We start from the raw sequence: 20,766 nt of genomic DNA, 5'->3' as shown, positions 1-20,766 counted from the left end.
TTCAATGTAAATGATATAATGACCTTAATCCTATTACAATAAAATATATTTTTAAAAAAAAAAAATTTTTTTTTTATTATTATTATTTAAAACAAATTTTTTTAATGCTAACAAACAAAAATATATTTTTATAAATCCCGTTGTATAGCATCAGCTAACTGAATTGATGATGGTGAATATCCTAGAAAAATTTCTAAAAGTTTATCTGAAGGATATTGACCTCCATGTGATTGAACCTACAAAATAATATTTTATTATTTAAAATGAATATATTAAAATTCTTACCAAAGCCCATCGATTACCATAATCTTTGCAATATGGATTTTTAACAAAAGAATCGTTCCATATTAGAGATGCTGATGCTTTTGCAATTAGGTATGAATAATACTTTGCCCCATATGGTATTAAATGAGAAAATCTGTGTTGCCAGGCTGATGAAGCGTCACGTTCTAATTCTGGTAGTGATTCATTCCAAATCTCATTTAACAAATCACTAGTAGTCATATTTCCATTTATAATATCTTCACAACGTAAAGAATGAACTTCTAAATCAAATAATGAATAAACAGATTGTTGTAAAAGATCAAAAGATGAAAATGCTTTATTTGAAGATATTAATTTTTCTATATCTGATTTTGATAAAAATTTACCACCTATATCATTATAGACATGTTTCAATATTCTTGGATCATTTACAAAAAATTCCATAAGATTAGATGGAATTTCTGCCATATCTGTTTGACATCTTGTACCAGCTGTATGTTGATATCTTGTTCTTCCTAACATTGAATGCATTGCATGTCCCATTTCATGGAAAAAATTTTGTAACTCTTGAAAACTAATTTTTATATCATCAAATGAATTTATATTTCCTTGAAAAAATGAAAAAGACAATGATATTATTGGTGTTTGGTATTCACCACTTTCTAGTAATTTTCCACATCTTATTGTAAAATGACAATCACCTATTAATTTATTTGGTCTACCTTCAGCATCAATATATATGGATCCTAAAAATTTTTCATTATCATTAACATTTAACTTTATCACATTAGAAGCACAACTTTCACCTTTTTCAGGTTTTTGTATATCAAATGTAATATCATATAAACTTTTTGTCAAAACTTCAAATCCTTTAATAGCTTCTATTACAGAAATTTGATTAAAACTATAATTAATTCCACCATATTCTTTTTTTTTATAACGAGAAATTAAATAATGTAAATCCCATTCTCCAACTTTTGAGCCTTTTTTATGTAATAAATCACCTTCTAAAACATGTAATAATGTTTCTAAATCTCTTTTTACTTGTGGACGAAGAGTGTCAATTAATTCAACAAGAAATGTTTTAACATTTTTATAATCCTTTAAAATACTTCTTCTTTGGGATCTTTCAGAAAAACTTTCATAACCTGTTAATTGAGCTAATTGATGCCTACTATAAATTAAATTTCTTAAACATTCTTCCTGACTTTTTGAAAATGAATAATATTTATTGTAGACAAATTTTCTAACATTTTGATCATGTGAAAATGAGCATGGATTAGTAACATCTTTTAAACCATACTTTAAACGTTCTGTCATAGTTAATGGTATAGTATTTTCCATACCCATTGTAAATTCACTACCATAATGAAAAATTTCATTTGATAATGTAACAAATTTTGCCTTTTTTTCATCAGATAAATGAATACCACTTTGTTCAAAATCTTCTAAAAACATTTCTAACGTCCTAACATCAATTTCATCTAATTTATCCTTGTCATCAACTAATGATTTTTTAAGAGCATTATAAAGATCAGAATTAGTATTAAGTGATTCAACTATTTCTGTAAATTTAATCATTGTATCTTGAGCTGCTGATGCATAATTTACATCATGGTGTGTTAACCTCACACATTCTGCAAGATCGGCAATTTTACATATCTCATTCGATATATCATCAAACAATGCAACATAAGGACGATTAAGATTAAGGGGTTCTTTGTTAATTATTTGACTAACTAAATTTTTTGATTTTTCTATTGTTAAATTTGTAAATTCTTTAAATCCAGAAGGTGATGATAATTGTGGAACACCAAAAAGACCAGTTGATATACGACGTTTTGTGAAAAGAAAATTACTAAATCTTAACATCTTAATAAATACATTAAAATTAATCTTTAGCAGCAATTTAAATAAATTAGAATATGGAAAAAACCAAATTTAAAACTTTTTGATGGTCAAAGTTATCTATGGAAATTTAGACAATCAAAAATACCATACATTTAATGTTATTTACATAATTAATTGAAAAAATAAATATTATACACACCTAAAAACAGTTACGATCTGGAACACAGTTTAAACCTTTAACACCAGTTGTAGTAGAAATTGATTTTATCAAGGAATTGAAGTCACATAAACTTTCAGTTCCTTCTATAATTTTTGTAAATAGTAATGAAATTTCAGCATCTTTAATAGCTTCTATTGATTCTTCAACATCTTCTTTATTCATTTCACCATTAAATGTTTCGGATAATTGAAAAATTTCTTTTAAAAGCATTTCTTCATCAGGTTTGTATTGATTGGTTAATAAATCCTGGTCCATCTGAACACAAGTATCATTTTCTTTTTTTTCTTCATTCTTGATTGTGCATTTTTCTTTAAGTAAAGAATTTTTGTAAGCAAGTAAATTTCTTATTCTATCCTCCTTCCAAGCTGTAATACCATCACAATCAATTTTTATAATTTCACTAATTACAGTTTTTTCAGTTGGTGAAAAGACAACATTAAGAGGACATTGAAGAATAACAATCTCTGGATCTGGTACTTTTTCATATAATGTCATTGGAAGTTTCCTCATATTATCAATATATACATTATTTTCAATAGGATTGTATTTTAATATATATTTTAATTTGCCAAAAAATAATTCATTATTTATCTGATCAAAAGTTCTTGATTCAAAAATATCTACCTCACCATCATTTCCCGTAAAATATAGCCCCAAACATTCAAATTCATTAAAAATTTTATTATCTAATAAAATAATATTAATATTTTTGATATCAAAACTTACAATCCTCAGTTCTTCTTTTAATAAACTCTGTAATATAATCAGCAGTAACGGAGCATCCCTCTAGTGACATATATATGCCAACGGTATTATTTTCTATTTTACCAAATATACAACCAAATACTTTAATATTTTTGTCTTTCAAAACTTTTTCATTCATCCGACTTTCTTCATTTCTAAGAACTCTTGTATAATGATCAGTTATAGAAAGAATTGACAATGGGTATATATTATACTTCATTATGAAATTTTCAGATATTTTTAAATAATTGTTAGAATTCTATGAAGTGATGACCCTTATTTCAATTACTTTCGTGCTAAAACATTTTCTTTGGAAATGTGTATTTCTAAATTATTATTTTTAAATTTTTTTTATTTTTAATATAGAAAATATGTCTTTAGAAATGTCTACTACAGTTAAAAAATGTGTTAAATGTTCTGAACCAGGACCTTTTTATGGATTTGATTCAAAAAGAGCAACTTATTGCAAAGATCATTTTGTAATAATGGTAAAACAAAAATTCTTTTTTGCACTTGGTAAAAATCGAGTTTTCAAAGATGGAAAAAGTAGAAATCCTCTTATAATTTTTAAAGGAGATACAAATTCTTCATTTCTAATTGGAATTATTTCTGAAGGAAAATCAAAAACTCCATATAAAAAGATAGATATTGATCCTACAATTATAGCAGTAACTGATGCTGAAAATTTAGAAGATGTTGAAAATTTTTACCAAAAAACAAAAGAATCATTTAAAACTACAAATTGGCCATTACATTTTGTTCATCTTGCTTTTATTTTTAATGATAGTTTTAATGATAGGGAGGAAACCGTTTTAGGAATTGATAAAATAACACAATTAACTAAATTTTACAGTTTATTTAGGACACCATCTGCAAAAATTGAAATAAAACGTATCTTATGGGATTTACTTTATTTTAAGCTAGGAAAATCATTTAATTCTGACAAAATTCTTCTACCATATTGTTCAGATGAATTAGGGAGAATAACATGCAATGCTTTATGTTTTGGACGAGGTATTTTTAACTAACAATTTCAAAGTTATATTGCATAAAAAAATAATACTTTGTTTATTTTTTTGTAAAAGAAAATGACATAATTATATAGTGTAACAAGATTTAAAACCAAATGGGTAATTTTTTTTATTTTTAGGATCTTCTATAGGACATTTAACAGAAATTGTAGATAACAGATTTGAAGGGGTTTCTTTGATAAGGCCCTTACATGATATATCACAAAAAGAGATTAATTCAACATTAAGTTTTGAACTATTTACCAATTGGAAAATTTATGAAAACGAAGTTTTTAATAATATATATTCAAATACAATCCAAAATTGTAATAATCTCTTCTTAGATTCTCTTATTTATACCGGTTTTCCTGCAACAATTCCCACATTACTTTCCATATCAGGGAAAGTAAGACCTAATATTGAAAATAATATATCGGCTTGTAAATTATGTTATATTAAATATGATTCACGTGATGAAACTCAAATCATGTGCCGAGCATGCTTTGATTTTATAGATGCAGAGTTGGAACCTAATGTAGAGTCCCGAGAAATGTTAGAAAAAATAATTAAATTATAATTAAATTTTTAATTTTTTTATTAAAATCTAGAGAAGATTAGATAAATATATTTCATAATTTTTTTTTCTTCGTCTATTTTTAGTATAGAATTTTTCTTGATAACACAATGATATAACTATTTCATAGTAGTATTGTTTTCCTGTCTACTATACGATTACAAATTTTTTTTTTATAAAAATTAAATTATAAATTGTAATTAATCATCAATAGTATTTTTTCACAAAGAACTGATAACAATAGGTGTTATTAAATTACCATACTATAAATAATATAAGCAAAAAAAAATTATATTAATATGTATATTTTTAAACATTATTTTTTCATCTCTAATTCAATTGGACGTGTTTAAAAATTTTTATAGAATAAAGTTAGACGAAAAACTATTAACAAAGGAAATGCTTTTAATAACAGTAAATATATGATAGATATGCCTATTCATCACTTACTTATAATATATATTAAAACTAATAATAAATTGTGTTTTTAATAATTCAAATATTCATTAGCTTACTATCAATTTCCACACGTTTTTAACCACCTCACTTAACATTCCCTCGTACATCAAAGTTATTCTATGTTGCCTTAATAAATAAACATTACAAAACCATTTTTAATTATAAAGATTTCAACATTAATATCTATGTTATTAACGGCAACTGTCAGGAATAATAACACAAATAGTTAACTTAAAGCCAATACTCCAATTCTATTACACCAACTATAGACGATCTAAAAGAAGTTAAATTTTAATTTAATATGCCAATGCTTTATCTAAAACTAAAAATTTTAAAATTACACTTCAAATGGTATTATTAGCTTCTCATTGCTTCAGGGATATATCTGTAACATGAAGCCCTTGCAATTAGTACGCGCTTCATATACTTGAAAAATAATAATACTTCATCCAATTTAACAATATTCAACGGTTAACATTAGTAGCCAACTTTTTAAAATTATCATAAGTGCACTATCACTTTTTAACATTCAACTCAGTGAAATTTTTCTAATATAAAAAAAATAGAAATTTTATATAATACTTTACCGCCAAAATTTTTTAGATAGTAAAATGGTCCCTCATCTAAAATTACAGTGACAGTCCCTAGATTGTCCCTTGCAATTAGTACGCGTTTCTCTTCTTTTATATTTTCTCCACCGGCCGATCCCTTGAATTTATATTTTTCAAACATATCTCTCAACATCGCCAACGTCCTCTACTAGTTGGCAAGCCACAACACGGCAACCGCTTCTAAGTATATTACACAACAACAGAACCACCCTACGAATGTTCTTTTCGTTAGGCGAGGAGAATGCCGCAATATTTTTTTGTTTTCCTTTCAATTTCTTAGTCAGAAACAATTTGAGCTAATTATATCGTTGTTAGTTTTTGAAGTATAAGGAAAATTAATATTCCCTATTTTTATTTATATTGTTTTTATCATTCTATATATATATATATATATATTTATATTAACATGTATATTAACTCAAATTGTGCAAATAGTTATCATATTTCTCTTCCTCATTCAATTTTTCTTCTGTAAATAACAAAAAATTCAGCCTGTTTTTTTATAAATTTTATACTAACATGTATGCGCGGGCATTTTTGGTTATTATAGTAATGTATTGTTCCCTTTTTTTTTTCAAATAATATTACATCGTCATCGAAAAGACACTGCTTGTAAGTGAGTCATGTGGAAATGTCTGTGTTGATTATCAAATAGTAAATTGTCATTGGTGTAGTCATTATCAAATGATATAAATTTTCTACATTAAAATTGTTTTATTAAAGTCAATAATAAAACCTTGAACGGATTACTTATTATTGGGATGTACCAATGATGATAGTTGCATTTAATTTATGTTTCTTACCACTCAAAATAAAGTATAAATATGTATCTCTGTACGGCTTTAAGGTCCTTTAATTTCTTACCTTGAACGATATTTTCTTTGTCCAAGTATAATAATAATAAATACGTATGTTGTTCGTCAATCTAACGACATTCATTACAAAGAAGTATAGTTTTTATACTCTTGTTATGCTTTACCTCGTCTAAATGTATATTTCTCATTTTTAGTTTCTTACAGCCACGGCCTTTGTCATTTTATTATAGCACTGTTTGGTAGATTGACTCATTTTTGCCAACTTCGCCTCGCCTACCGTTTCATATATTTAACGTATAAATATAATATTTCCTGATTTCTTTGTACGATTTTAATTTTCCAATTTTTTTTCAGTGGACCTTACATTCTATTTTTATTAACTTATTAAGATGGCTGAAAATAAGGATGAACTCGTTCAACGTGCTAAACTTGCTGAGCAAGTAAGTTTTTTTAATAATAATTTTTAGTATTTTTTTAAAATAAATAGGCTGAAAGATATGATGACATGTCGTTATCAATGAAAAAAGTAACTGAAATTGGTGCTGAATTGACAAATGAAGAAAGAAATCTTCTCTCCGTAGCTTATAAAAATGTTGTTGGAGCGCGTCGTTCGTCTTGGAGAGTTATTTCCTCTATTGAACAAAAAACTGAAGGAGCTGAAAGAAAACAACAACTAGCTAAGGAATATAGAGAGAAAATTGAACAAGAATTAAAAGAAATTTGTGAAGATGTTCTCTCTCTTCTTGAAAAATATCTTATTCCAAAAGCCGGAAATCCAGAATCTAAAGTTTTTTATTTAAAAATGAAAGGAGATTACTATAGATATCTAGCTGAAGTTGCTACAGGAGATGCACGTAGTGGTAAGTTTATATTTTTACATTGTGCATGATTCTGGTGTCGTGTTGTTTATTTACAATTTTTTTTTCCCAATAATATAAGCTCAAAACATTTTATTGCAACTAGGCTTAGGATCTGCACAATTTTAGTACCCTTTTTAATACTAACATTGAGTTTTTTTTGATAATTTGTAGTTGTTGTTGAGAAATCACAACAAGCTTACCAGGAAGCATTTGATGTTGCTATTCATCATATGCAGCCAACGCATCCAATTAGATTAGGACTTGCTCTCAATTTTTCTGTCTTCTTTTATGAAATTCTTAATGCACCCAAAAAAGCTTGCAGTCTTGCTAAAGAGGTAATATTATTTTTTTAAATTTCAGGAGCTAGTAACAATTCTGCTGTTGCCTACTCGGAAGCACTCGAAGTCGCCAAAACATCATTGGCTCCAACTCATCCAGTTCGTCTTGGGCTTGCACTTAACTATTCTGTCTACTTTTACGAAGTTGCTTCATCTCCGGATCGTGCTTGTCAACTAGCTAAACAGGTGCAGAATTGTTTTTATAATTATTTTTTTTATTTCTATTAAAATAACATTTTTTTATTTTATCTTTTTTTTCTAGGCCTTCGATGATGCTATAGCTGAATTGGATACTCTTAATGAGGACTCTTACAAGGATAGTACATTGATTATGCAGCTTCTTAGAGATAATCTTACATTATGGACATCCGATACTAATGGCGATGATCAGGACATTGGAGCTGAAGGTGGTGATATTGCTAATTAAATGGATGTTTTTTTTTGACACAAGCTAACATTGATCTGACTTGTCTTAATTAAGTTGTGGATAAACAGAATTATATTAGAAACTAATCAAAACAATATACTAAAGACTTTTTCATTGTCAAATTTGTTCAAACTTTCAATCAATAAATAATTATATTAAGGATATCTTTAAAAATATATTTTTTAATGATTACGAGCAACAATAAAATTAGAACATTGTGTGTATCAATTTGTTTTCATTTTGTAACGAGATTAATATTTTTCCATACTTTTTGTTATTAAAGTATCTTATACATTACCAGTTATAAATTTTTAACCATAAATATTATCTAATATTTTTATCTATTTTAATTTTTTTTTAACAGAATCTGCTTTATTTAAATTTTTATCATCTAAAGTATAAAATTTTAAAAAAACTTTGTATAATCTTGGTAATTTTATTCCGAAGTTAAATAATATATATATATTTTTTTTCCACTAAATGAGATTTTTCTTTGTGTTTGTAAAATTATACAGTTTCTGGTTGCAGGTTTCTTATTATATAATTTTATTTGGTCAACTAAATGAGTCATGTCTTTTTTGCAAAAATAATTATTCTTCTATTAATGTTATGTAAAAAATATATTTACCACATATTTTTAATCTAATAACTTTTTTACATTTAGTTAGAATTAAATATTATAATTTAACGATCATATTACACAACATTGTTAAACATAAAAATGATTGAAATTTTTTTAAAAATAAAAAAGTTAAAGTTTTTGGTAATAAACTAGTTTTAACAATAATCAAAAATTTGCACATTGTTTTTTGATTTAAAATTTATAATTGTTTTCACTGTTGATTTTTATATATGTTATCTTAGTTGATACCAATATTACTAAAATAAATTGTTTTATTCTGAATTTTGTAGTTTTTAAAAATTGCATGAAAAAAAAATGATTATTATTAAAATAAATTATTTTATTTGACAACTTTTAAATAACATTATTCTATATTATTCCAATATGAATTAATTTTATGTTAATTTTTAAAAGTATGGTATATATAATTTTTTTTTAATCCCTGAAATATATTACATTGATCAACAATTGCAACAATTAATTTACAAAATGATCATACAAAAGTGCAAAATAATTATTTAAAAATTTTAACTATGTCTAAAGGAAAAAAATCACCTTTTTGTGAAATAGAAAAATTCTTTTAAAGAAAATTTGGTTAATATGCAAATATTTTCAAAGTATATTTTAAATTTTTTGATGGGTGGTCAATGTACAATTTTACTACTAAGTAATAAATAAAACCAAATAATTTATTTCATTTTTAAAAGAATTTAGAACAAAAAAATCTTTTTATTTTAATCTTATTTAATATGTAAATTTTTTTATTACATTTACAGTTGAAAAAATTTTAGTTATATTTTGGCACATAATGATGACTAATTAAGTTAATTTTTTTGTATAAAATTACATTTTAATTAATTACAACACTTTTTTTAAATTTTAATTAAAGTATATATTAAATATATAGATAATTATTTGCATTAAATCTTTTATTTTATCAGTCGTCTATTTATTATTAGAACTTCTAAAGTGTTGAAATTTAATTGCTCCATTTAATTAAAAGAAAAAGTTGTATACAAATTTTTACATTAAAATTACTGATTTATTTATATATTATATTTAGATAATCATTTGTTAGACAAATATGTTTTATATATATAATAATAAATCAATAAAATATTTCATTTACATTTTCCTATACTCGATTAATAATTTTATGTCATAAAGTAAAGACTAATATAAACTAAATAGATTTTTTATTTGTTAAATTTCCATAAATGAATAAAAATTTGGTTCATGAAGAGTAAATCATCTTAAAATAATAATAAAACATTTTGATTAAACAGATTAAAAATAAAATAATTATATTATTATATATAATGTAAAAAAGGATTATCTTTTTAAAAAAATTATTATAAGTAGTTTAAAAAATTGAAACATTTTTACAAAATGTAAAATTAACTTTTTTTTTTTTATAAAAATACCTTTAACAAATTTGTATTAAAATTTAACTAAATATAATCAAATGATTTATTATATTATTATAATCTATAAAATAGTTCTTATCAGAAGAAAACGTTTTTTTTTTGTCCAATCTAATAATTTATTAAAAGGTAGTCTAAAATAGATTGATGGTCTTTTTATACACTTTTCATGAAAATCATAGAGTATCATTACTCCAATAAAATCTACTTTCAATTTTAAAATAACTTTAAATATAATATAATATGACTAGAGAAGAAAGTAAATTAATTAAATGGTTTCCTGAAAATAATATTCCATACTGGTTAAAAATTGCAAAAAAAATTCTCCAGGTAATTTAAATAAAAATAAAACAATAAAAATAAAATTATATTTAGTTAACGGGTCCCATTCCAAATCATATTGCATTTGTTATGGATGGTAATCGACGTTTTGCAAGAAACAATAAATTATTATCTCCATTAGAAGGACATAAAATGGGATTTGAACAATTAACTAAGGTTTTTTTTCATTTTTTTTAAATTATTTTTTATTTATTTTGTTAATGTAGATATTGGATTGGTGTAGAGAATTAACAATAAAAGAGGTTACTGTATATGCTTTTAGTATAGAAAATTTCAAAAGAAGTAAAGAAGAAGTTAATGGACTTATGGAGATGGCTGAAAAGAAATTTCAAGAGTTATTAGATGAAAAAGAAGAATTAGAAAGAAAACAGTTATGTGTACGTTTTTATGGAGACTTATCTCTTTTGTCAACCTCTTTACAAAAGTTAATGGCGAAGATTGAATTAGTTACAAGAAATTATTCTAATTGTTTCATTAATATTTGTTTAGCTTATACATCACAAAATGAAATTGAACGAGCTATGAAAGCTATTCAAAGCGGAATAAAAGAAGGTGTATTAGAAGATGAATCAATTTCAGAATGTTTATTAGAAAAATGTCTTGATACAAGGTATGGCTCTGAAGTTGATTTATTTATACGAACTAGTGGCGAACAAAGGCTTAGTGATTTTTTACTATATCAATCTGTCAATACACATTTATACTTTGATAATATATTGTGGCCGGAATTTAATGCTTGGCATCTTATTAATGCTATACGAAGTTACCAAGGTTACCATTCAAAAGTTTCCTATATTGCAAAGATGACGAGGGCAAAAGGGACGAATATTAGGGATATCCTTGGAGACAAGAAGACTGCCATCCAACTTCAACAAGATAAATTTTTAGAATGGTTTGAAAAGAAACATTTAGTTCATCTGCAAAAACTTGCTACTATGGAAATAATTTCATGATGCTTAATAAAATAAATTTTTAATATACATAAAAATATGATATTCTTTTATAATTCATTCTTTGTAGAATATTTAAAAGCTTTTTTATAAAATTAAATAACAATTTTCCCTCTATTATAAAATAATACACAGCTACATCTATCAACATTTTACTATTGAAAGTGCCTAAAATTAAAGTTTAATAGAATAGTAGTTATTTCTTATTATCATTAATCTATTATGCTTAATTATACTTTTTCTTTTACTATTTTATTAGTTCATATTTACAGGCATTTTCGTATCTTATACCTCTTTCTGTCACGTAGACACATATCTACCATATATACATACATATAAATATACTGAGATTCAACATTTTTTGTCATGTGCGACTCTATAAAATATATTTTTTTTTATTTTTTGTACACAGTTTTTTTTTTTAAATATAACTAATTCATTATTCTATGAAAATATAATTTTTTTACATATATATTAATAAACATATTTACATGTTCATACAATAATGTGTATTGTGAATTTTATGAACTTACTAAAAAAAAATCTTTTTTATTCTGATTAAATTCTAACTTGCGTTATTGATATATATATATATATGCTGAAAATATTAACAATTGGAATATACTGCGCATAGGCTGGTGATATGAAGTACATGTTGCCGCATATAACCAAATACTGCTATGTAGCGCCAGACCATGCATCATAGAGGTTTGTGTCGTATACACTTTCAATAAAATACAACTTTGTCTTACATCTTTGCTTATACTTATGTATATGTGGATAATGAATTGAAGAATATACGCGACGACTTAGAGGGCAATATAACTTTTTTTTTTTTTATTATCGATAGATAAAGTATTCTTTTGTTCCTGTACTGCCTCCATCTTCTCTTGTGTTGTTATAAGATATGTTGCCTCGCGGCCGATAATATATTTGTAACTCGTTTGATGTTGAACTTATATATAAACACTCTTTTATATTGATTTTATCATTTCTTCAGACTTATCTTTTAAGAATAATTCTTACTCTGTATCTTCTTTACATACTACCTCGCATTTTACCCCTTATAAATGTTTCACGAACTTCTAATATCCTTACCCCTTAATGACCATCATCTAACTGTTGTCATAGTATTTCTTTCGAGAATATTCTAAAATTTTTACCTTTCTCCACAAATGCGCAGTACAATTCTTTATTGCGTCGCATTCCAGCATTACTTATTTAAATTTGTCATATTTAACAAAAATTTTTCGTAAACTAATTTTTTTATTTTTATGTATATGAAATTTGGCATATTTTCAACTCTACTCTTTATTTTATAAAATATTGATTTTATATGTTTTTCTAAAACAAGCTAACCGAACAAATATTTGGCATTTTTCCTTTTAGAGGCGTGTTAAACTTTATGTGTTATGGCTGTTACTTTCAAGACAAAGCATACATTTGTGTTACCCACCACCATTAGTCTACCCGTTTTTCAAGGGGAATTTTATTTGTTAATATAAAAATTATTTAACATTACATACCTTAATTTTACGCAAACATTCTTTTGCTTTCATTCTGTGTGTTTTCATAGTTAAAAAAATTATTAATTTAAAAATATTTTTAAAAAATATATATCTTTCTCCACTATCTTTGTATCTCATAGCGACACGTCTGTTTTGTGTCTTATTACGACGTTTGGAGTGTTAAAATTCCAACAGCCGATATTCATCAAAAACTCGATACATATAATTCCGTCTTATTTCAGCTGCTAACTTAGCTTTCCCTGTGATTATTACCGGTTCCAACTACTAAAAATGGCTGATAACAAGGAAGAACTCGTCCAACGCGCCAAGCTCGCTGAACAAGTAAGTTTCTTAAAAACCATATTTTTGCAGTTCGTCAATACCACGTCATTTTAACATTAATAATTACCTAATTTTTTTTCTACAATTTAGGCTGAAAGATACGATGATATGGCCAAGTCAATGAAAAAAGTGACTGAATCTGGACCAGAACTTACCAATGAAGAGAGAAATCTTCTCTCTGTTGCTTACAAAAATGTTGTTGGAGCTCGTCGTTCGTCATGGAGAGTTATCTCTTCAATTGAACAAAAAAGTGAAGGATCAGAGAGAAAACAACAAATGGCTAAGGAGTACAGAGAAACTGTTGAAAAGGAGCTTAAAGACATTTGTCAAGATGTCTTGGAACTTTTGGACAAGTATCTTATCCCAAAAGCTGGTAATCCAGAATCGAAGGTTTTTTATTTGAAGATGAAAGGAGATTACTACAGATATCTTGCTGAAGTTGCTACTGGAGATGAACGTTCATGTATGTTATAATTTATTATTTTTAAATATAATAATATTTTTTATTTTTATAGCCGTCGTTGAGAAATCTCAAAGCGCTTACCAGGAAGCTTTTGATATTGCTAAGGAGAAGATGCAACCAACTCATCCAATTAGATTAGGACTTGCTCTCAACTTCTCCGTCTTCTACTACGAGATTTTGAACGCTCCAGATAAAGCTTGTCAACTTGCAAAACAAGCTTTTGATGATGCTATTGCTGAATTGGATACTCTTAATGAAGATTCTTACAAAGATAGCACACTAATTATGCAACTTCTCAGAGATAATCTCACTTTGTGGACCTCTGATGCTGCTCCAGATGACCAAGATGGACTTGAAGGACAATAATAATTTAATTAATTTTTGGCTTTAATGCTGCTCATGCTTACCATGTTCTGTTCTACCTTTTCCCCATTTACATTATCGCTGTCGTTTTTTTTTTTTGTATCTCTCTCAATATATATAGACGGTATCAAAAGCCTATTGTTTCAAAAAAAAAATTTATATTTTTGCATGGCTCATAATTAACATTGTGTATATCTTTTTATTATATATTTCTTAGTAAAAGTTTGGTAAGCATTATAGTTTTTACAATGTATAAATTATTAATACGTGGAAGTGGTTTTCACTTATTAAATTGATATTTTTTTTTTTTTACAAATCGTTCTTCACGCGGACGTTTCTGTGCGCTAGATAAAGAAATAGTATACTAACAATTGCAGCAATTAGGAATATGACGTCAAACCATCTATGGTAAAAATTAAATTGAAGGTTACCGACGACTTCTGTAATTATAGCCCTATATTCGTGGGGCATATTCATTCGTATGAGAAGAACAGATGAAACAAAGTACATTCCCTGTAAAAAATTTTTCAATTATATCTAAAAAGGTTACAATAAAACTTACCATTACTTGTGCCATAAATAAAACAATAATATGTGCATATTTCTTGCTAGATATTGCGTAAACAAATTTAGACATTGTTATCAGGAGACCTCTAACAGAAGTTACAGCTATAACTCCAATTATAATAAAACTTAATTGTTGAGACCAAAAAGGAATATCTATATCATAACCCATGTGTTTTACAGCAATTTCAATAAGTTTTGTAACAGGATCTACTTTTCCAACTCTATTAAAAATAATATTTACAGCAGAAATAAATATTTTCCATACACAATATATAGAAAAAAAATATCCTAAAACATTGAAATATTTTCCTTGAAGTGTTTTGCTGTAATCAGCACGTTCTTTCCAGTATATTTGTTCTTTATATTCAATTTCAAGATACTTGGAAAATTCTTCTAGTTCATAAATTTCATTAGTTAGTTCATCCATTTGATTTTTGACATGAGTATTTGAATTAGATACAGAATTTAAAAAACGATGAAATATATTGCTTGGTGATTCATATGATCTAGTAAAGGCACTTCTATTTAATTCATCTTCTAATTGTTGATATTTTAATTTTTTAGAAGCAATCATACTTTGATTTTGTTTAACTTTTTTATACATATTTGCAATACTTGTTTCTGTAATAGGTTTTAAAAAATATGTCATACATGTATAAGGAGCATTAACGGCACCAAAACCTGATAGTAATGCCATTACAGTAACTCCTATAATACCAACACGAGATATTGCTTGTTCAATTGAAAAGAAAGAATATTTAGCATTTAAAAATGGAAAATTTTCACCAATTTTCCAAAACATAAATATATATATTCCATAGAATACTATACTAAATATTGTTACATAATTTCTTTTCGTTTGACAAAATGATTTTAGAAAAGAAACAGAAATTGCTATTGGAAGAACAATAATACACATTAGAAGCATAGTATATAGCACAACCTTCCAATAGATATATCGAGATCTACAAAAAAAATATTAAATAAACAAAATGAATGGTTTTTTTTACAATACCCATAATTTAAAATATCCATTATTTCAAAAATTATTAATTCAAACATTGTACAGGAAGAAGAAAATGTTATAGCAAATAATATTTGTGTAACAAAATGTCTTATATTATTTTCTTTAAAAAGACGTTCCTTACAAAAAAAAAATCCTCCAATAGCAAAGAGAATTGGTGACCCGAAAATAATAATTAGTTCATAAATAGCAAACATATTTTCATAGATAATTATTTCATTAAATTTAAAAATATCCTAAAAATTAAAAATATTAACAAATTTAAAAAAAAATATACGTGTCCATTTAATTGTAATTTATTGATAGTTTTGTTGAAATATTAAATTAATTAATTCATTTAATATTATATGAATATATAGATGAATTAAAAGTTTATCATACATTAATAATTATTAATAATGTACATTGTGAATCCATGCATCATTAAATTTTCTGATACTAGTAAGCATAATACCAAACATTTGATCATTTCTCTATAAGAATATATTCAAAAACAAATTTAGAAATCACCTAACATTTGATAATATTTTATTTTGTTATTAATTTTTTTTAATTTTGTAATAAAATAATTGATATTATTAATTTAACGTTTTTTTTTTCAATAATGCATCTTTAAGCGAAGAAAGTTGTACTTGTTTACTACCCAATTGGTGGTCTGTGTATCTGTGATAAAGTATTTATAAGATCATTTGCCTTATTAAACATTTTCCTCATTTTAGCCTTTGTTTATTTGTATCTTTATCAATACCAGTATGATACGTCGTGGTTTATGCTCAGCTGTACGTAAAGTTGAACAAAAAGTATCAAAATTACCAAATGGATTAACAGTTGCTTCAATTGATAATGGTGCTCCAATATCACAACTTGTTTTAGCATTTCGTGCTGGTTCTCGTTATGAACAACCAGATGAACAAGGAGTCGTTCATTATCTTCGTAATTCTGTTGGTACTGATTCTAAAAATTACCTTGGAGTAAAATTATTATGGCAAACTGGAAATATTGGAGCTAATTTAAATTCTTTAGCCACGAAAGATATTTTTGCTATTCATCTTACAACTCCACGTGAAGGTGCTCCTATTGGTGTTTCACTTCTTGGAGAGCTTGGTCAACCAGCTTTTAAACCATGGGAAGTTCTTGATGTATCAGAAACTCTTAAAACTGATTTAGAAAATTTGGAAGCTTATGATGTTGTTATTGAAATGTTACATAAAGCAGCTTTTAGGTTAGTTTTTCTTTTTTTTTTTGATAATATATAAATAAACTTTATTATAGAAGTGGAGGATTAGGTAGATTAAATATTGCAAAACCATATAAAATTGGAAAAGTTGATTATAAACAATTGGAATCTTTTGCTAAATCTAGACTTCTTACTGGAGAGGCAGCTATTGTAGGAATTAACGTTGACCATAATCTTCTTCTTCAATATGCTGCTGAACAAATTACAGTTGCAGAAGGAAAAGGGAAAGAGCCTTCTGCTTCACCATACAAAGGAGGAGAAGTTCGTCTTTGTGGTCCTGGAAAAATGGCTCATGTTGCTGTTGTTGCTGAAGGTGCCAAATTAAATGATTTAAAATCTGTTGCCGTTCAAGCTGTTTTAGCTTCATTAATTGCCAGTTCACCTGTTACTAAATATTCTTCAAATAATGGTTTTGGAGTTGTTGCCAAAGCTATCAACAAAGAATCACAATCTCCTGCTGGTGTAACAGCAGTTAACATTTCTTATACTGATAATGGTCTTGTTGGTTTTTATTTTGTCACTGATGGAAGTCAAGCTGGAATATTAACAAGTAAAGCTGTTAAAGCTGTCAAATCTCTTGCTTCAGACATTGATAGCGAATCTTTTGAAATTGCTAAACAACAATCTATTTCTGAGGTACTTCTTCGTTCAGAAAATGACTCAAATATAGCCGTTGATCAAGCAATTCAAATTTTAAGCAATCCCACTCCAACAAGTCCAGTTGCTTTTGCTGAAATAATAAAATCTGTAACAATTGATGATGTTAAAAAAGCTGCCTCTAAATTTAATGGAAAATTATCAATTTCTTCCTATGGTGTAGTTGATAATGTACCATATTTGGATGAATTGTAAAAACAGCTTAAAATAAATGTGTAATAGGTTCTTTTTCATCACGATATTATTTTTTTCAATTTATGTGATATTTTACAAGGTATAAAATATTATCTTTTTCTAAACAATCAATCAAATTATTGAAATAATTTATTGCAAAAAAAAAATTAAAAAGAAAAAGTAATGATAAGGTAATAATAAGTACTTTTAATGAATGATTTAACCTTCTATCACATATCCGGATAATTATTAATTTTCTATTAATGATTGTCATGTAGTCTTTAAGTCATCCAAAAAAATGTAATTTAAAAATGAAATATTATATTTTTATTCATAGTTACTTTTTCTTAAAAAGTTAGAAGTATTATTTGTTGAATCTTCATTAAGTGTTATATTATCAACATCAGTTTTTAATGGTTCTTGTATTATTATATAATCACTACTATCATAAATATTAAAAATAATTAACGTAACATTTTTCTCGAATGTTACATAATACTTTGATGATGATTGAATCATATTTTTTCTACTAATGATTTCATTAGAATGATCACCAATCATATTTTTCTTTTTGTAATTTTTTTTGTTTACATCGATTGTAGAATTATTTGATACGATGCTATTAGAATTATTTATTTCATCATTTGTGTCATAATCAAATACAGATAAGCTTTGTTTTTGATCGGTGATTTTTTTATCGTACCACTGGTAGATATTATTTTCATGTTTTTTGTTGTTGTTGTTATTTAATTTAGGTATTTTTATAATCAATGGATATGTGTTGTATTGTTTTCTAAAATTTTAGACCATACTGTTAATAAATAATAGTTTACTTACTTGAAATTCAATATTTTATCGTTACTATTTATTGGATTAATACTATAATATTGAATAAATCCACTTTTATTTTGTAAATTTTTATGTTGTAAACTATTTTTACTAAATAAAATTAAATTTCTTTTACTTTTCTCTTTCTATAAATAATATGTTAACTGTAAAATAAAAACTTACTTTAGAGGGTTTAACAAGACTTTTTCCAATATCATAAACTTCTTTCTTGATTTCTGAAATATCATTAAAAAATGATATAATATTTTGTTTATAATTTTTTTCCTTCCAATCATTTTTATTATAATTTATACTATCGGTATTGTAATATAAATAAGTAGGAAATGTTTTCAAAGATATTTTAAAATTAGAGTATTTATTTTCAGTTTTATTTACATTCGTTTCAGAAACTTTATTATTTATCTTATTTTTATCATCTTGATCTTTGTTTTTTAATAATACTTTTAGATCATTAAATATAGTCATGATATAAAATATTCATTCAAAGGAATAAAGAAATTATTTTTATAAAATGATAAAATTACTTAAAAGTTCTAACAATTTAAATAGTTTATACTATAGACCTATTGATAGAAATCAATCTGAATCTAGATAAAGTTAAAAATATCTAAGATCTAGTTATCATTTTAATGTAAAAATGATTGGTCTTACTTTTTATATTTATTTATTATACATTTGTGAAAGTAAACTTGAATGTAGTTTAAAACTTATATGTTAAAGTTTTTTTATTTTAACAATTTAAACTTGATTCTTAGTAAAAATTAATTTAGGAAATGACTTTATTTATAACAAAATTTTATGCTTTTAACAGATCCATTATTACTTTTTTCTTTGTACATGACAAAAATATATATCACAATTGGTATTATATTAAATTTTTTTTCAAAAAAACATTCTGAATACACGCTTTATCATTTTTTTATAAACTTTGCATCATTTTAAATAAGTGTTCCTAAAAAGAAAAGTTGTTTGTTTTATCCCGTGATGCTATTAAAGTAAGAAATATTTCATCAATAGTCTTATCAATCAAAACTTTTAAATATACTTTGATATTCTTTTTTTGATAATACAATTTGATTATTTAAAAGTTTATAGTTCGTTTTTATCGATTTATGCAATATATACCTAAAGAGTGTACAAACATATTTATATAATCGCTTTTAATAGAATTTCAGTGATTTATTATTATAAAAATGAGAAGTTTTGTTTTACGTAAGTTAATTTCTTTTTTTAATAGTTTTTTTTTAATATTATTTTAGTTTTTTTATTAGCAACGATTGTTTCTGCTGATGTGTATACAGCTAAAACCAAAACAGGAAAATATTGCATTGTTTTGGAGGCAAATATTACTGGGACTGTAACTTATAATAAAAAAGAGAGTGGAACAAGTTTGCAGAGTTATGATTTTACTGTCCCACATACTGCAAAATCTCATGGAAACTGTGCAGCAGAAAATGGAACTCAAGTTTTGAATATTGATTTTACTCCAGAAGTAAATGCCACTGGAATATGGCATATTTCATTAATTTTTGATATAGATTCAAATGTTGGAAAAGAACATTCATTTAAACTTCAAAAATATTATCTTTATGCAAACTTTAGTGATGACACAATATTTAATTCTACAGAACCATTAAAAAAATTTAAACAAGAAGGAAAAGTATTTGAATGGAATGCTTCTGGTGGAAATACAGCATTTATGTGTTCCACAAATACTTTAGGCTTCACAGAGAATGCTAAACTTACATTTAAAAATTTAAAAGTTGTTGCTGAAGAGGAACTTGATAGACCATACTTTGCAAATGGCACTAAATATGAATTATGTTTTAATGATTCAAAGACATCAGATGTTGTACCAATTGTTGTTGGAGCCTGTTTAACTGGTTTAGTTATTGCTGTTCTTATTGCTTATCTTATTGGAAGACAACGCGCCAAAAGACAAGGATATGCTTCAGTTTAAGAAACATTTATATTTAAATCTTTTAGAAAGATTTTGTCTTGTGCCTATATGAATAACCACATTTACTTTAAATATTTGTAATGTTATTTTGTTTATGTGATAAGGGTTATT

At 25.5% G+C, this 20,766-nt stretch overlaps 11 protein-coding genes across 11 annotated transcripts; 6 read left to right on the top strand and 5 right to left on the bottom strand.

The window, feature by feature from the left end:
• Positions 1 to 128: 128 nt before the first annotated feature.
• SRAE_2000365200 (Mitochondrial intermediate peptidase) lies at positions 129 to 2,136 on the bottom strand (the record flags this gene model as incomplete). The annotated part of the gene is made up of 2 exons (XM_024654870.1): positions 129 to 236; positions 286 to 2,136. 2 exons carry the CDS (start codon positions 2,134 to 2,136, stop codon positions 129 to 131), a joined length of 1,959 nt encoding a protein of 652 aa, XP_024508199.1.
• A 178-nt stretch (positions 2,137 to 2,314) lies between these two features.
• Positions 2,315 to 3,299, bottom strand: SRAE_2000365100 (Hypothetical protein; the record flags this gene model as incomplete). Its single annotated transcript, XM_024654869.1, has 2 exons — positions 2,315 to 3,021; positions 3,062 to 3,299. 2 exons carry the CDS (start codon positions 3,297 to 3,299, stop codon positions 2,315 to 2,317), a joined length of 945 nt encoding a protein of 314 aa, XP_024508198.1.
• Positions 3,300 to 3,450: 151 nt separating this feature from the next.
• SRAE_2000365000 (Thiouridylase, cytoplasmic, subunit 2 family-containing protein) lies at positions 3,451 to 4,707 on the top strand (the record flags this gene model as incomplete). Its single annotated transcript, XM_024654868.1, has 3 exons — positions 3,451 to 4,093; positions 4,230 to 4,641; positions 4,698 to 4,707. The coding sequence occupies 3 exons, from the start codon at positions 3,451 to 3,453 to the stop codon at positions 4,705 to 4,707; spliced, it is 1,065 nt and encodes a 354-aa protein (XP_024508197.1).
• A 646-nt stretch (positions 4,708 to 5,353) lies between these two features.
• SRAE_2000364900 (Hypothetical protein) lies at positions 5,354 to 5,866 on the bottom strand (the record flags this gene model as incomplete). The annotated part of the gene is made up of 3 exons (XM_024654867.1): positions 5,354 to 5,396; positions 5,464 to 5,483; positions 5,705 to 5,866. The coding sequence occupies 3 exons, from the start codon at positions 5,864 to 5,866 to the stop codon at positions 5,354 to 5,356; spliced, it is 225 nt and encodes a 74-aa protein (XP_024508196.1).
• A 1,071-nt stretch (positions 5,867 to 6,937) lies between these two features.
• SRAE_2000364800 (14-3-3 protein zeta) lies at positions 6,938 to 8,173 on the top strand (the record flags this gene model as incomplete). Its single annotated transcript, XM_024654866.1, has 5 exons — positions 6,938 to 6,988; positions 7,036 to 7,408; positions 7,580 to 7,729; positions 7,769 to 7,932; positions 8,009 to 8,173. The coding sequence occupies 5 exons, from the start codon at positions 6,938 to 6,940 to the stop codon at positions 8,171 to 8,173; spliced, it is 903 nt and encodes a 300-aa protein (XP_024508195.1).
• Positions 8,174 to 10,462: 2,289 nt separating this feature from the next.
• Positions 10,463 to 11,514, top strand: SRAE_2000364700 (Dehydrodolichyl diphosphate synthase; the record flags this gene model as incomplete). The annotated part of the gene is made up of 3 exons (XM_024654865.1): positions 10,463 to 10,549; positions 10,595 to 10,717; positions 10,768 to 11,514. The coding sequence occupies 3 exons, from the start codon at positions 10,463 to 10,465 to the stop codon at positions 11,512 to 11,514; spliced, it is 957 nt and encodes a 318-aa protein (XP_024508194.1).
• Positions 11,515 to 13,310: 1,796 nt separating this feature from the next.
• Positions 13,311 to 14,190, top strand: SRAE_2000364600 (14-3-3 protein zeta; the record flags this gene model as incomplete). Its single annotated transcript, XM_024654864.1, has 3 exons — positions 13,311 to 13,361; positions 13,452 to 13,824; positions 13,877 to 14,190. 3 exons carry the CDS (start codon positions 13,311 to 13,313, stop codon positions 14,188 to 14,190), a joined length of 738 nt encoding a protein of 245 aa, XP_024508193.1.
• A 306-nt stretch (positions 14,191 to 14,496) lies between these two features.
• Positions 14,497 to 15,975, bottom strand: SRAE_2000364500 (Dedicator of cytokinesis C-terminal domain and Golgi pH regulator, conserved domain and Abscisic acid G-protein coupled receptor-like domain-containing protein; the record flags this gene model as incomplete). The annotated part of the gene is made up of 3 exons (XM_024654863.1): positions 14,497 to 14,700; positions 14,750 to 15,719; positions 15,770 to 15,975. 3 exons carry the CDS (start codon positions 15,973 to 15,975, stop codon positions 14,497 to 14,499), a joined length of 1,380 nt encoding a protein of 459 aa, XP_024508192.1.
• Positions 15,976 to 16,530: 555 nt separating this feature from the next.
• Positions 16,531 to 17,867, top strand: SRAE_2000364400 (Cytochrome b-c1 complex subunit 2, mitochondrial; the record flags this gene model as incomplete). Its single annotated transcript, XM_024654861.1, has 2 exons — positions 16,531 to 17,000; positions 17,051 to 17,867. The coding sequence occupies 2 exons, from the start codon at positions 16,531 to 16,533 to the stop codon at positions 17,865 to 17,867; spliced, it is 1,287 nt and encodes a 428-aa protein (XP_024508191.1).
• Positions 17,868 to 18,173: 306 nt separating this feature from the next.
• Positions 18,174 to 19,160, bottom strand: SRAE_2000364300 (Hypothetical protein; the record flags this gene model as incomplete). The annotated part of the gene is made up of 3 exons (XM_024654860.1): positions 18,174 to 18,639; positions 18,684 to 18,820; positions 18,858 to 19,160. The coding sequence occupies 3 exons, from the start codon at positions 19,158 to 19,160 to the stop codon at positions 18,174 to 18,176; spliced, it is 906 nt and encodes a 301-aa protein (XP_024508190.1).
• A 728-nt stretch (positions 19,161 to 19,888) lies between these two features.
• On the top strand, positions 19,889 to 20,655 carry SRAE_2000364200 (Lysosome-associated membrane glycoprotein family-containing protein; the record flags this gene model as incomplete). Its single annotated transcript, XM_024654859.1, has 2 exons — positions 19,889 to 19,907; positions 19,955 to 20,655. The coding sequence occupies 2 exons, from the start codon at positions 19,889 to 19,891 to the stop codon at positions 20,653 to 20,655; spliced, it is 720 nt and encodes a 239-aa protein (XP_024508189.1).
• Positions 20,656 to 20,766: the final 111 nt, after the last annotated feature.

This window comes from Strongyloides ratti (assembly GCF_001040885.1).
Source record: "Strongyloides ratti genome assembly S_ratti_ED321, chromosome : 2".
Lineage (NCBI taxonomy): Eukaryota > Metazoa > Nematoda > Chromadorea > Rhabditida > Strongyloididae > Strongyloides > Strongyloides ratti.
This window is presented reverse-complemented; position numbering and strand designations above follow the sequence as displayed.